At 45.0% G+C, this 15,231-nt stretch overlaps 1 protein-coding gene across 1 annotated transcript in view; it reads right to left on the bottom strand.

Annotated features, from left to right (window-relative positions):
* Positions 1 to 225: 225 nt before the first annotated feature.
* Positions 226 to 15,231, bottom strand: part of LOC147904789 (Peptidase M20/M25/M40 family protein) — a 106,910-nt gene continuing 91,904 nt past the window's right edge. The window contains exons 8-10 of the mRNA XM_087395480.1: positions 4,361 to 4,517; positions 981 to 1,014; positions 226 to 858 (exon numbers count right to left, since the gene is read on the bottom strand). Coding sequence (XP_087251606.1) covers positions 755 to 858; positions 981 to 1,014; positions 4,361 to 4,517 — 295 coding nt within the window. The 3' untranslated portion in view covers positions 226 to 754. The remainder of the gene's footprint in view (positions 859 to 980; positions 1,015 to 4,360; positions 4,518 to 15,231) is intronic.

Genomic DNA, 15,231 nt, shown 5'->3' with positions numbered 1-15,231 from the left:
CATACAAGCCCGCTATCCCTAAGGTGCTAACCATGAGAAACAAAATCAGAAACAACTAGCTGCAAGAAGACCAACCTGTTTCTAAAGAACCAAGCTGATTGCTTAGGGAGTCTCTCGAACAAGAACTAATAGGCACGTGCTAAGTTATCAATGAAAGATGACAATAATTGACTTGAGAGCACAAATGTATGTGCATTGAGCCCCTCCCTTTAAGGGAAGTCCTTCAATATACTTCTAGTATTTGGTCCTACTTTGCATTCTCAGCAGAGTCTTTTTAAGTTTCTTTCATCTTCTCAAGTTATGTCTATTGTTAGCTGCAAATGCTACAAATGTTGCAAATCCCTAAATATTGAAAGATTGTTCTTTGCTACATATTGTAATTGGATCCTTAGTCATTATGCTTTAAAATCTTGCATCCAAGAAAGGTTTGTAAGCTCTTTAGGCTTTATGATTTTGAAAATGGTGCATATTTGCAATATATTTGAGCCATTAATCATAAAGCTTGTTAACCATGATGACCTTTTTTGACAAATATGAGCACACTATTAGCAAGAGCATCTTGAGGATAGATGTCCTATGATACCAACCATTCCATAACTTTGGGCCATCATGCTCCAATTTCGAGGACTTCATCCTTTAGAGTTGTTGTCAACCTATAAGTAGGGTTACACTACAAATGTTAACATTTTTTATGGCTATACATGGAAGGCCACAATAAAGGAAATGAAGAATGGGACGATTAAAACCCCTTGTATCATTCCTCAAGTAATGAAATGATATTACGTAGGACCTCAAATCCTTGCTTGAAATCTGTCAACAAGCAATACTCATTCCTAGCATGGTAGGTAGCCATCACACCTACAACAAAACATAGATCATGTCTTAATCAATCTCATCTACTTGCATGCTAAAAGGCTAAGATATGAAGAAATGTTTCCAAAAGGTCATATCAAAAGATTATGAGTAACACAAATAATTACCATAGCCTGCAGTTTGAACATCAAATCCTTCATCCTGGCCAAAAAGAAATTTAATTATAAATAACTAGATCAACCAAAAAGTAACTTTTACTAGAGAAGATTAAACACGTGTATGCCTAATACAAGCAACAGATTGTGCATAATTAATCTCTCTCTCTCTCTCTCTCTCTCTCCCTCTCTCTTTGTGGTTTGGCCCTGATCTTAGCGCAGATGTTCAATCATGCTGTATGCCACAGCTTCTTACCTGCTTGGAGTACCACCACCATTCTGCCTATACACAAAGCAAGGGACCCCATGGGCATTGGGAATTACTGCACTCTCACAATTGCCCAAACATTGGCCAAGAATATGGATCGGTGTTAGGGTTAGAGATCAGCCCTTACACAAAGGCACAGGGGCGGTGAGCATTGGAACAAGCTGGGTTTCGGAGGCAATACTCTACCCTTAACCACATTTTTACTCCACAAGCAATCATCAAGGAGGCAAGGGCGCGAGCCCAAAAAGTCTACACTTGCTTTGTAGAATTTTCGGAGGCCTTTGACATAGTTCCACGAGGCTGTATGATTAGGACTTTAGGAGATGCAGAGAACAAGGGGTCATGACTTGGGGTGTGATGAGGCTATATGAGTCAGCCATAGGAGAGTACGCGTCCTAAGAGGTTTGTCAGATTGGATTGAGACCACAATCGAAGTGAAGCAAGGATGCTCGCTCTCATCGACTCTCTTTGGGCTCCACATCGATGAGATCACGATCTTCATCAACCACCTGGGACGTAAGGGATCACTACCAACTGATTTGATGATACAAATATTGCTATACTCAAATAACATAGTCCTCATATCCTTCTCAACAACAGCCCTATAGAACCACCTAGATGCGTTTTACGAGGAGAGAGACATGACAATCAACCTTGTTAACCCTATGGCAACAAGGGCCAGACATAGTACAATCTAGGACAACGATGAGAGCATTATGTGTGTAGAGTAGTGGCAAAGCTCTGCTTGTAATATCTTGAGCCTGAAAGATGATGTGATGAATCTTAAAGGATGAGGATAGCCAAAATCCTCTCTAAAAAAGATCCAATCATACTTGAAAATCAAGATCTAGAGAGAGAGACTAAATCTAGAGAGAGAAATACTAAGCCTACACTTTTTGAGGTCCCCACTTTGTGTAGAGACTGAGTCCCCCCACTTTGTGTAGAGACCCAAAAGATCCCCCCACTTTGTGTAGGGACCCAAAAGGTCCCCCCGAGGGACTCTTGTTCAAAAGGTCTCCTACAAAAGAGGTACCTACGGATTGTGTATAGACCAACATGTATAAATATCTCTTAATGGAATGAAGCTTCCACTCTTTGGGGTTCAGTGTTCAAGCTCACTATTGTGTTCATGTGATTGATCTCCATTGTGTCCATGCTCTCTTACACTATAGTGTTCTAGCATGCCCTTACCCTTGCACTCTCCAACCTTGTACTGCCTCCTCCTCCTCCTTCCGCCCTCCTTCCTACCTTCCTCCTCCCTCCTTCCTCCCTCCTCCTCCCTTCTCCACTCTCCTTTCTCTTCCTCCTCCTTCCTTCTCCCTCCTCCTCAACCCTTACCCCTCGAATCCGCAAAGGAGACTAGCTCTCCACTCCTCAACCTTAAACTCCTCTTTAACTCTGCAACTCCTAGTTAGCTCTCTCAACCCTGTCCCACCCTGAAATCCCCTCTAGACCCTTGAACTCCCATGGAGGTGAGATCCTCCATCAATCGTTATGATCAAGCCCTCTTTCTCACCCATGCGCCATGAGATCTACTTTCGACGCTTTAGCCTACACCTCTCATCGGTATACGACCCGAGGACCTATGCTACATTTGTGAACACCTATGCTACAACGAGCGACGACACGACTATAGGTGACTAACACCCTCAGAACCTGCACTTAGAAGAAACAGTGACAACAAACCTTGGCGAAGTCGAAGTCAAGGTCATGTATTTCAACACCTCATGGGCAGTACTTCATCAACACATTTTCATTTATGGAGGGGAGCCTGTGGAAATCATGAGTCCTACACTTATCTAGGAGCAATCTTCATAGAGCAGGTTTTCACGATGATTCATGCAACCAGGGCACGGCTTACACGAGGTCAGGAAGCTCTAGCCCGGTTAGAATAACAATGCTTTTAGGCACACTTCGACGAAGGGATGGCTATTTGATACACTAGTGAAGCCTGACAGCCATGTATGTAGCACCCTTCTGGGGGAGTGCTCTCTCAGTGATTGGTTGGAAGACATTTGAGCAACTACAAGTAATTATGGGATCCTGAATGATTTGAAGTAAGCCTTCAATTCCTCATCAAATATTACAGTCAAGTTTGCCATGACACCGCTTTAGATTGATGCTATTTTCCAGATGGTGACCTTTCTTCATAGGGTTTTGGCTTTACCTACCTAGAGACTACTCAGGTTTACACTCAAGTCATCCAGAAGACTAGCAGATAGAGGAATTAGCACGGCATGGTATGCACAAGTATCCACATGGTTCGCAAGTCAACGTATTCAGATGGACCCCCCTCCTTTCAGTACAACATGCAAGCACAGTCCCCCTTGATCCCACCAGATGAGATCAACCGTATTATATGCTTGGATCTACTCCAGCTCTATATGTTACGGACTTGGGAGGGGAGCCAGGAGTTCCCCACCAAGAGAGAGACCCTATTGAGGCAAATCGAGCAGCACCAAGGGTGATAGCGCCGCAGGAGACTGGGATAGACCAAGTATAATGACATGTCATGGACTTCTACGAATGACTCAGCTCAAGGACATAGTGGGGTGGAGGAGGAGCTGGCTGCTAAACCGACATGAGGGCAGAGTGGATCAGCGGGAAGAGACAACATGGAGCTATGGAGCTAGAGATGCAAAGACCACATACGATGCAAAGGTTGACCAGAGCATGCAAGCTGGAGGCCCAGCTTATCTCAGCTCTTCTCAGAGGGGAACGTCACAGCCTCTCTCTTCTTCCTCAACGATAACATCCAGCATAAAAGAGAGACAAATACTAGAACAACTCGTTTGAAGATGCAGCATTCATTCAAGTAATACTCAAAACCCTAGAAAACCAGATGGCTTGAACATATCCCAAATCTTTCTCTATCCCTTGGTTTAATCCTAAACAACCACTACGTCTAAGGACTATCGATGGAATCGAAAGCAAAGTGGCTGAGCATAGCCCAAAATAATTCCCCACCCCTTGGAGCTAAACTACCACTATATGCAGCACTATTACAGCACTAAAAATATCCAAGGATCATAGAGATTAAAATCTCCTTAAACTGAATTCTCTACTTTGCACACAAATACAGATTATATCCACTGGGGGAAAAGAAAGAACAGCAACCGATTACCTGCAACTCGCGTATTAAAGGAAGAGAACCAGTGATTGAATATGGCTTAACAATGCCCATGACTGATTCTGTGGCCTTGCACAGTGCATGAAAGCCCAAAGAGTCTAGCTTGCATGCAACCCCAGATGTCATTATGTCATCAAATTCAACCGACAATCTGCAAGAAAAAACACAATATTGTGATGATCGAACGAGTTTTTAATATCTGCATTAAAACACAATACCTATTATCATCGCTATGCATTACAAAACAGTCCAATCGTTTAGATATTAAAATGCACACCATTCATAAAAGAGAATGGAAGAGAAAAACAACATCTCAATGTTGAAAACTTTTGAGTGTGGTGAAGCAGTCCCTTGGCCACTCAGTACTCACCATTATTTTCCAACGTAAAAACCAGCACCCTTGGATCTTTATTCCAACTTGATGTTGGAAGACACCATCATTCTCCAGCTTTCTCTACAGCACACTCCCTCCATAGCCCCCAACATGCTTCTATCTCTAAACAACTCAGCTACTGCATCCCTCCCATGCACGGCCAGCCCTTCCCCCTCACCTGTGTACAGCTGCTCCTCCCTACCTGCCACTACATTCTAAGCTCACTTCCCGAGCCAGGTATTCCCTGCAGTCTGCTTGCTCACACCTTGTCACCACTGTTGCTGCTCAGGCAGCACTTCCCTCACTCCCCCCTCTATGCCCATTTGCCACCTGCCTCCCCTTCATTCTCCACTCCGCCACCACTTGCGGTACCCAAGCAACTCATTATTTTGCTTGCCACTAAATCCTCCTCTTTTCGTCTCTTCTTTTCACAGAGTGTCAAATTCTTTTCTCAAGTTTTCATTGGCCTGATTGTTAGTTCTATTCTCTCTTTTCTTTTTTTCTTTTTTGAGTTCCTTCTCCATTTCTTTGACTGGAAGCATTTTTATTAATTCTCTCTTCCTGTCTTGTTCTCTTCTATTGCTTGCTTTCATGGTTAGTATTGTGGGTGGTTTCCACAATTTTTTGATTTCTTTCCTTCCTTTTTTTTCATCTCTTTATCCTTATGTTCAATTTCGTCCTTTCCTTTCCTTTCTTTTTTCAACACCTTCCTTTCAGTTCTCTAGGATCTCTCCTTTCTTCATTTTTCGTTTTTAGCCTCCCTCTTCGTTTACTTTCCTTTGGAGTGCCACTAGCCTCCCTTTTCCTTTGGAGTGGTAATGACATCAGTTCAGGTCAAGACTCCAGTAATCTCTAGTGTCGTGTAGCACTTTTCCCTATGCAAGGTGGGTTCTGAACACATGCCCAATAATCATAGACATGGAGGATTGAGAGGCAACACAAGGGCATATGAATGTGCCCCATAAAACTATCAGACAGTCCATTTCCTTGCCACATTTCTTAACCTGGTTAAGGTTTCTACCATTTCCAACTTGGAATCAAAGAGTAATCCCTCTAGCTTTTCAAGATGCACTTGTTCACCTCAGTCCATGGTTTTCCTTGTCCTTTGAGGACACTGCTTTAATCTTTCCGCAATTTCGCTACACCATTGAAAGCACTGGTGGGCAGCCTCTAACTAAGCAGAAAATTCCAAATTTGATGAACCTTTAGTGTGGCTGTCTGATGAGAAACAATCTCTGTAACAACACAGACCTGCACAATCGAAGTCAAAGTCTCCAATCCGAAGACTGTTTTGAATCAGCCTTTGCTTCCTTGTGTGGACTAAAAATCATGTTAATTGCCTATCTCTACACTCAACTACAATCCATCCCCTTGGCCGATATTCTCTCAATCTCACATAAAATGATCCTCTCCCTCCTCCCCAAACTTCTGAAAATAACTAATCACATCTCATCATTCAGAACTTAGAGAACATTGTCACTCATCACCCTCCATTCCTATATATTTCTAAAGCATAGTCTTGCATTCAAGGCCAATTTGTGAATACCTTAGGAAGTGCAGGTCTTAATTGTTCATGTGCATTTCTTTGAGTTTATTGACTTTCTCATTTTCAAGTTCATTATATTTATCATACGAAAGAGCAAGCTGAAGTAGCATATAAAGCAAATGCATACACTTAAACTCATATGCAAACATACATACCTTGTAGTCACATATGAATCTTAACAGTATTTCAAGTGCCTATACTTGGACTCCAGTACAATCCACAATCTTGTATAATTAAAATGATTCTGTTACCCCCCCCCCCCCCCCCCCCCCCAAACTCTTGAAAACAGACTAAGCACCACAAAACGTTATGAAAACAATGATGCTTTGGGTTTACTTCTCTCCATTTTGCAAATTTGGCAATTGTAGGGTTGCCATTTTGTAGTGGCAGTGTTTTGGTTGATGGAAATGAATTATGTTTAATAATGTCATTAAGCCCTTTTGATGCCAAAAAAACAGAGCAAGAACAAAATTTTACAAGTGACTAGCTTTAAAATGTGTCGGTTACAACTTACACTATAACTATGAAAGGTCCCTGCACATACTCTCTGATCCAGTCCCCATTCCTCAACTAGATGATTAGGTGTAAAAAGTTGTTAATACATACTATTTTGGAATTTTTGGTCTGAAAAAAGAAAGCAATTCATGGTAAATATGGAGGAGGTTGCACTGCATTACTACCCTCATCAAGGACATTAAAAAATTATGTCGACACTAAGAGATGAGGAAAATATACCTTTGTAAGACTAGAATATATACAATCATAAAAATTTAGATTTTTTGTTGTTCTAAAGTCCAAAAATCTACACAAAAAATAAAAGAGAAAACGAAAGAGAAGAAAAAAGAGGTAGCAAAAATCCTTAGAAAGCAAAGCAACACTTATGTCGTCATAAGTGCCCAAGCATAAGCAGCTAACTGGGTTTCTAAAGACCCGCGAAGTCTCTTGGTGGGTAAACCCAATGCCTACTAAAATACGTTAAATAAACAAAAGAGAAAGAAAACAAGAAATAAAGAAGAAAGGAAGAAGGTGACTAAGCAAAAATAAACAAGAAAATCAAGAAATAAAATCTTCCAAAAAACAGGAATAAAAACTCTCTCTCTCTCTCCCCCCCCCCCGCTACCCCCTGCTCTCTCTGCTACCCCCTCGCTACCCCCACCGCTACCCCTCCGTACCCCCTCGTCGCTACCCCTCTCTCTCCCCCGCTACCCCTCTGCTATCCCCTCCGCTACCCCCGCTACTCCCCCCGATACCCCTCTGCTACCCCGCTACCCCTCCGTTACCCCTTGCTCAGCACCCCCCCCTCTCGTTTAAAAAATAAAATCAAATAAAATTATTATTATTATTTAATTATATTTATTAAAAAAAAGAAGCAGCTGCGAGCGGGGGTTCTCCAACAGCTCAGACCTACTGCAATCCCTTCTTTGCCCGCTGCTGCCTCCCCCATAATGAAGGGAACAAGGGGATGAGGACAGGAGACTAGGCAGGAGACCCTTCGGTCCAAATTTGCATACGCGTGGAGATGGGGAAGGGGAATGGTGACAAGGCGAAAACACAAAAGCAACTCAATCTGGAGGACTTCAACAAACGCAGCAACCGGAGCGATTTGACAGTAGACAGCACCACGGCCCAAAAGAAAGGGGCCCACCCAAAGTCCATGCCGCTCACCACAACCTCAACCTCTATGGTTACCACCAGGTCTCCTCTCTAGTAGCCTCACCACTGGCCCCACTGGCCACGGCTCCACAGTACTTTCCCCTCGTATCACCTCTACCTCTCAGTCAGCCACCCTTCATCACCTCGTCCAGCCTCCCTCCTCCTACATACCACTCCCCCGCCCAGATCATGCTGTCCCCACCCTCAGTATAACCTTAGCAGCCCACCTTCATTCCAACCCCTCTTGAGATCTAGTTCCCACCTGGATCAGGACATCTTAGGCCCCCACCAGATGCTTGGGACTTCCTATTGGCTGAGATACACAGCATCCGGGCCGTCAGGCAGAGCTGACACATTACACCCAGGAGCAGGCCCGCATTATACACAAGCAGGGCACCCTTATCTAGGGACTCAGGCACGACATCACACAGCTTCAAGAGGAGCTCGGGACTCTTAGAGTAGCGCCTGGAGGGACCCCAGTCACAGAGATGGAAACACAGATAGCCACGATACAGTCGGCTATAGCAGAGACAACTAGATGGGTGGACGTGGCGAAATGGGAGCCTGCAAAGGCAACCGTTTCAGCCGCCCTACAGGAGCAGTAGCAGAGGGCTTCGAAGGCCCTCAACATCTGGATACGAGGGATCATGCGAGACAACACTAGCACCACTACGACGCCCATGGAGGAGGCGATCACCTTTGTGACCACTACCATGGGGGTCCCCGACCATGGCATAGAGGGAGCATGGCATGTTGGGAGAGATCCCAACCGAGAGCAGCCCCTAGTCATTCGCTTTAAAGATTCACATGCTCGACTAGTGACACTCCGACGCCAAGCCGCTCCACGAGAGCATCCCACCCTGTCCATGGACGAGGATTTGACACCACTACAGATTGAGGAGCGACGAGTTCTTCTGCAGCAGCGGGATGTTGCCCGCAAGGAGGGGAAATGGGCCGTGGTCCGAGATGATAGGTTGTTGACTGGCACCCGTCCGGCTCCCACCCGTACCCCCTAGGGGGACGGGGCCTATGAGACTCAGGTTTTTGAGACCCTAGATTGCACCATTTGGAACTGTAATGGTACCTTATGGTTAGACCTAGGGAACTTCTCGGAGTCTTATACAGGACAAGACATAGTCTTTTACACGGAGACACACCACAGCCCAGAGCGTCCACTACCGATAGTCAGTGGCTACACATGGGAGTCAACCTTCACGGATGAGACAAGGGATACAGGAGGAGTTCGAGGATCAGGCGGGGTCGTAGTATTGTACAAGTCTTCCCTCGCTGGAGCCATCTCACCGGCCTACTCTGGACGCCTAAACAGACTCCTAACCTACATCGATCACATACCACTCATAGAGGACCGTGCTACCCTGATTAGTCGCACACTCCACCAGGCTGCCCTCCAAATCTTTCCCCAGACCACACGGTCCACTAGACCACCACCTCTTGGTTCTGTACCCTGCAACAATTGGTACGATGCGGAGTGCAAGGCTTATCGCTGACAGCTCCGACTTGAAACCAAATGTCACCTCTTGAACACACCAAACACGGTACGCAAATACCGATGTCTCTTACATCGGAAGAAGCAGGCATTTCTTCGTCGAAAGGAGGAGGAACTGCTGCACATCTTGTACATCATCAACTCTAAGGATTTTTGGTGGAGATTCCTTGAGCGTAGGTCTCCATCACCCCTCACCGACACGAGAGTCTGGCACACGTATGCACACCATCTTTATGATGTCCCACACCAGCCCACTCCAGATCTCATACACACACGTCGCCCCACGACTTGCTCGTTGTCCAGAGGGGCTGTCAAGGACGCGACATTGAAACTGCACAATGGCCGAGCTAAGGATCACGAGGGGCTATGCACTGAGTTTATCGCATATGGAATCGACACGTTAGCCCTGATCCTAGCAAAGCTATTCAATGACGCTGTTTGCCTTGGCTTCCCCCACACCTAGACACTCAATACCATCACCCCCATCCACAAGGCAGAGGATCCCATGGACCCGAGTAACTACAGGACTATCATGATTGGACATGTGATGTCCAAGATCTATGCAACTATATTGGATGCGTCGGTCAGCCTGTTCGCAGAGCTGAGAGGGCTCAGAGCAGAGGGTCAAGCCGGTTTCAGGCAAGACCATGGGACTATGGATCACATACTCACACTCAGGAGTGTCATTGAGGAGGCCAGATCACGGAAGGAGAGGGTATATTGCTGCTTTGTGGATTTCCGCAAAGCCTTTGACACAATACCTCGAGCTTGTCTCATCACATGCCTACCGACACTGGGATTTGATCAGGAGATCATCTAGGCAGTCATGGCACTGTATGAGAGAGTCTCATGCCGAGTTCAGACAGGCGCACGTTGGACAGATGAGATCTTGAGTACCATAGGAGTCAAACAGGGTTGTCCCTTATCACCGACCCTGTTTGGCCTCTACATCGATGAGCTTGAGACTTTCATGGGGGCGTTCGGAGGGACCGGTTGCTCACTTGCCGAGATCATCATCAGGATTCTTCTTTATGCAGATGACGTGGCACTCTTGTTGTCCACACCCGAGGGGCTCCAGCGACACCTAGATGCACTACAGGCTTTTTGTTTATCCCATGATTTGGAGGTCAACCTTGGCAAGACCAAGGTCATGATCTTTAAGACCTCTCGAGCAAACATGCAACGGAAGCAATTTACTTTTACTTTCGGTGGGTCACCAGTTGAGATCATATTCTCATACACTTACTTGGGGGTCATCTTCTCCAGCCCGATCTTCACGATGAGACCAGTGATGCACGCCAGACTGAGTAGGGGATACGCCTCACTAGCTCGGCTAGAGAGACAATGCTTCCACTCCCACTTCCAGGACCCTCGGACCAAGGCTCTTCTCTTCGACTCCTTGGTCCGACCAGCCGGATGTATGGCAGCCCTTGTTGGGGGCCTAACATGTCAGAGATAGAGTGGACACGGGTGGAGTGCCTGCAGATCCTCATGCTCTCACGGATGATCCGGGGAAACCATCTATACCACATCATTAAGGTCGAGTTTGGTGCTTCTCCACTCCAGCTAGATGCAGCCTTTCAGACCATTATATACCTACACTGGGTTAGATCATATGGGGACTGCACATCAGGGAGACAAAGGTTGCCATGGCTCTCGATTCCTCCATGAGGTTGGCAGCAGAGGGAGACGAGCGATGCTGGTATGCATGGACTCACAGATGGTTTGTGAGACTAGGGTTCCACATTGAGAGGATACCTCCTTTTCAATACAGTTTAGATGCCCCTCCGATACTCCCATCCACCATCCCGATTGGGCCACACACAACCAGGTCATTCGTGAGGATCTCCTGTAGCTACACACCTTTAGGACCTGGTTGGAGCCGAGGGAGCTTCCAGTGAAGTTGAGTTTCTATAGAGATTACTGTCTTCGTATTTCGGAGGAGGGATTCATCACACCACCGGGGTACAATGAGCTTCATATGCCTCACTGACTACGGATCTCCATCGGATAGTTTCGAGTATCATCACACCGCCTCCGCATAGAGAGCAGCAGAGTAGAGGGGATTTCTAGGGAGCATCGCTTATGCATATTGTGTGACTGTCGAGAGGTTGAGTCGGAGGAGCATTTTATGTTCAGGTGCCCAGTGTACTACGAGATCCGAGGTCGCTACCATTGCCTCTTCAGAGACAGCTCCGGGCTCCTTTCCAGATTCCTCGCCTACCCAGATCAGAGATGCCTCACGGCCTTCATTCACGAGGGGGTCTAACACAGAGAGTACTTACTCAGGCGACGGGGCTTGGCCACATCATTAGACACCTCTCAGAGTTCTTCCCATCGAGTAACATTGATCGTCTAGTCTCTAGCCGCAGACGTGACAGAGACCCCGACCCGACGACCGTAGCACGACACACGAGACATCGAGGGGACACACAGATCACTCTGGGGGACCTCCCGTCATTGTTTAGACCCGAGATACGTCCCACGGGAGTCACGGTGTCTCTGGTCTTGCGTCGAGCCTCGTCCAGGAGACCGAGACGTACAACATCCCTTGACGGGAACCAACGTCCCATCACCGGCTATGCACCACCTAGGGTGACATGACATACGGAGGATTCCGCTCCGCTCCAGTCCTTTTCTTTTCATTGTTACATCCAGATGTATTTAATTTGATTATGTATGATCAGACTTAGGATTCAGCATGGATGATGATGCTCGTTTCAGTAGCTCCATCCTTACTGTGATTTATATCAGGTTTTCTTTCAGTCTTATAGACCCATCGGTCTTCCAAAGACTCTAATAAAATTTCTTTCTTTCTTTCTTTCTCTCATTTAAAACATTCCAAAGACTCTAATAAAATTTCTTTCTTTCTTTCTTTCTTTCTCTCATTTAAAACATAAAAAACTAAATGGACCCCTTACAATTATGTACCACTTCCTACAAACATGCAATCCTAGCTTAGAAAGCAATGCATACTCAATCAAACTCTCTTTTGAAACTAAAAGAAAAACGGGCTATTCAGCTCCCTGCTTTTTGTTTTCAGCTTATGTTCAATCATTCTAAACATGCCTAAGGCCGATACACCATAGATAAAAAACTTCATATCTAAGATTGTGCGTACTTTTTTCAATTATTTTTCTTAGATTATGCCTCTTATGTACTAGTAAAGTGATCAAATTACTACATTGAGTGATGAAAGACTCCTTAATTGTACAAAGGCGGGAAAATCTATGTAATTGGGAAGAAATGACTCCATATATTGCCAAATAAAAAATGTTTGAGTCAATATGAGGCATTTTTATAATCTGTAAACCACTATATTCAGACTGTTCACGTTTATCATATATATCAACCTCTAATCCTACGGAAGATTGATAAAGTCTAAGATCTAAGAAAGCACAAGAATCCCCTCTTGAAGTCTAGTTCAGTGCACAAGAGTCACGAGGATAGATTCTTTCTCCAAAAGCGCAAGTGTCTTTGTACATAAAGTCTTGAAAGTCAGGAACATCTACCTAGGCTAAGCTTATGTAAAATGATAGGGCATGTATTGATAGAAATAAGACGTTGCATAAACTCAAATTCATAATTGGCTTTTTTGGAGTTTTGTGAAACTTCCAAGCAGCACAGAGAAAGGGATACTTGGATTGCAAAGAAACCCAGAAGACTTGCAAAAACTCTGGTGTTTTGAGACCAAATCCTTTTGAGAAACTAAGGCAGGGGCATAAGTTTTGGCAGACGAGTTCACTTCTCTCAAAAGTCATTCTAAGTAAAACTTTTTGCAAATAAAAAAGTTATTGGAACATTTTGTTAGAATTATTGGCATATTCTAGGCAATGACCAATGTAATCCATAAGTGAGTTAGGGGCACTTTTCCCTCACTAGAGGTTTTTCCCCCTAACCACAGCTAGTGGGTTAGTGTGGTTTTGTCACTTAGACAAAACCACCTCCACACTTGTAGTTTTGTTATCTTATCTATTGCACTACCTTTTGCTCTCTGCAAGTGGTTTTGTCACTTAGACAAAACCACCTCCACACTTGTAGTTTTGTTATCTTATCTATTGCACTACCTTTTGCTCTCTGCTCCCTTGCATCTCCTTCTTGCTCCATCTTCAACATTTGGTATCAGAGCTCCTGCACCTGCCTTCTCCTCCACGCCCACATCCCGGAGCTCCAGTCCACATTTCTGCAAGTTTGTACGACTGTAGGGATTTCTGTCAGCCCTGCAATCCTGCCACCGTCCGTACATCCGTACCTCGTACAAACACCGTGCAACCCCCGTACACGCATGAAGGAGCTCGTCCATATAGTCTCTCGTCAGTTGGTCGTACAACGCTCTTCGTACATCCGTACGATTTTGTCAGCATCGTACACATTGTACCACCGTACAGTTTCGTCGTACTAACATATAGTTTCTCCGTACACACCGTACATGCTGTAGCGCCGTACATTTCCATATTGTGTACGGACAGTGTCAGCAACTCTTACTGCCTTGTTCACCTCTCGCATACACTCTGGTCCGTACAACCGTTCGTACCATTTGAAGGTGTTCGTACCCTTTGCAAGTGACAGTTACAGAGAGCATTTAAGGCTTTTTTTTTTGCAGACATTGCAATAAGTTTGCAGGATCTGCTCCAAAAATTTGGGGCTTTTTGGTCTTGCTTGCAATTTGCACAAAAATTTAGGGCTTTTGCAGACAATTGCAAAAATTGGAAGTTTCGGTCAATTTGCCCTCTTTCAGGTGCAATTTCTTGCAGAAAATTTGGGGCTTTTGCACATTGCAAACATTTGTCAATTTTTGCACACGGATTTTGCAAATTTTAAGCATTTGCATAGCATTTTGGTGCATTTTAAGCCTTTTTGATAGGATGTGATAGCAAGTTGTCATTTTGGGCAGATTTTTTGCAAACTTTGGTAGTGCATCTTTCATCCTAGGAAGGGATTTCACTTGTCAGGTTTGCTGCATTTTTTTGAGTTGTCTGACACATATGGCTCAGAATAATCCCAACGAGGTTTTTGGTGTCCTCACACAAGAGGATAAATTGAATGGCACCAACTACTCCTTATGGACTTTTATGGTTCGCAACATCTTACTTGGCAAACATCTATGGGATTATGTCAATGGAGATGAGACAAGGCAAGAAACTGTGATTGCACCTATCACTCCTCCTCAACAAGGTGGAGGAAGGGGTAGAGGTCAAGGTGCAAGACAAGTGATAGGAGCAACAGCTGTTGCCTTGGTGGCTTCCACAAAGGTGGGATTCACGTGATGCACAAGCCCTTTCAATCATTTCCCTTTCTGCCAAAAGGTTTATCATTCCTCACATTTGGTCATGCAAGTCCTCGAAGGCAGCTTCGGATGTTTTAGAGAGCATGTTTGTAGCTAGAAATGATGCCAAAGTCTCCTTCCTGAAGAGAGTGCTATCTCACACACATATGGATGAGGATGATTCCTAAAGAGAGTGCTATCTCTGTGAGTCAATCCTCTGTCTGAGCTTGTGACCCGACAGCTCAGACAGAGGGTTGACTCACAGATCACACTTGGGGACATCCCCTCCTTGTTTAGGGTCGGAGCTCGACCGACGAGGGTCACGGTGACTCTCGTTATACACAGAGCTACGACCAGGAGACGTACCACGACTGCACTCTTGAGGGGGCGACAACATTCTATTGCTGACCTCATGCCTCCACTTCCACAGCCTCATCCATCCTGATGTCTTGTTGCTAACGATGATGATGATGGTTATGATGATGCCGATGATGATGCTGAGATTGATATATATATATAT

The sequence above is a fragment of the Dipteris shenzhenensis genome, chromosome 2 (assembly GCF_047967505.1).
Source record: "Dipteris shenzhenensis isolate YYH24624 ecotype China chromosome 2, Dip_SZ_1.0, whole genome shotgun sequence".
NCBI classification, from domain to species: Eukaryota; Viridiplantae; Streptophyta; class Polypodiopsida; order Gleicheniales; family Dipteridaceae; genus Dipteris; species Dipteris shenzhenensis.
This window is presented reverse-complemented; position numbering and strand designations above follow the sequence as displayed.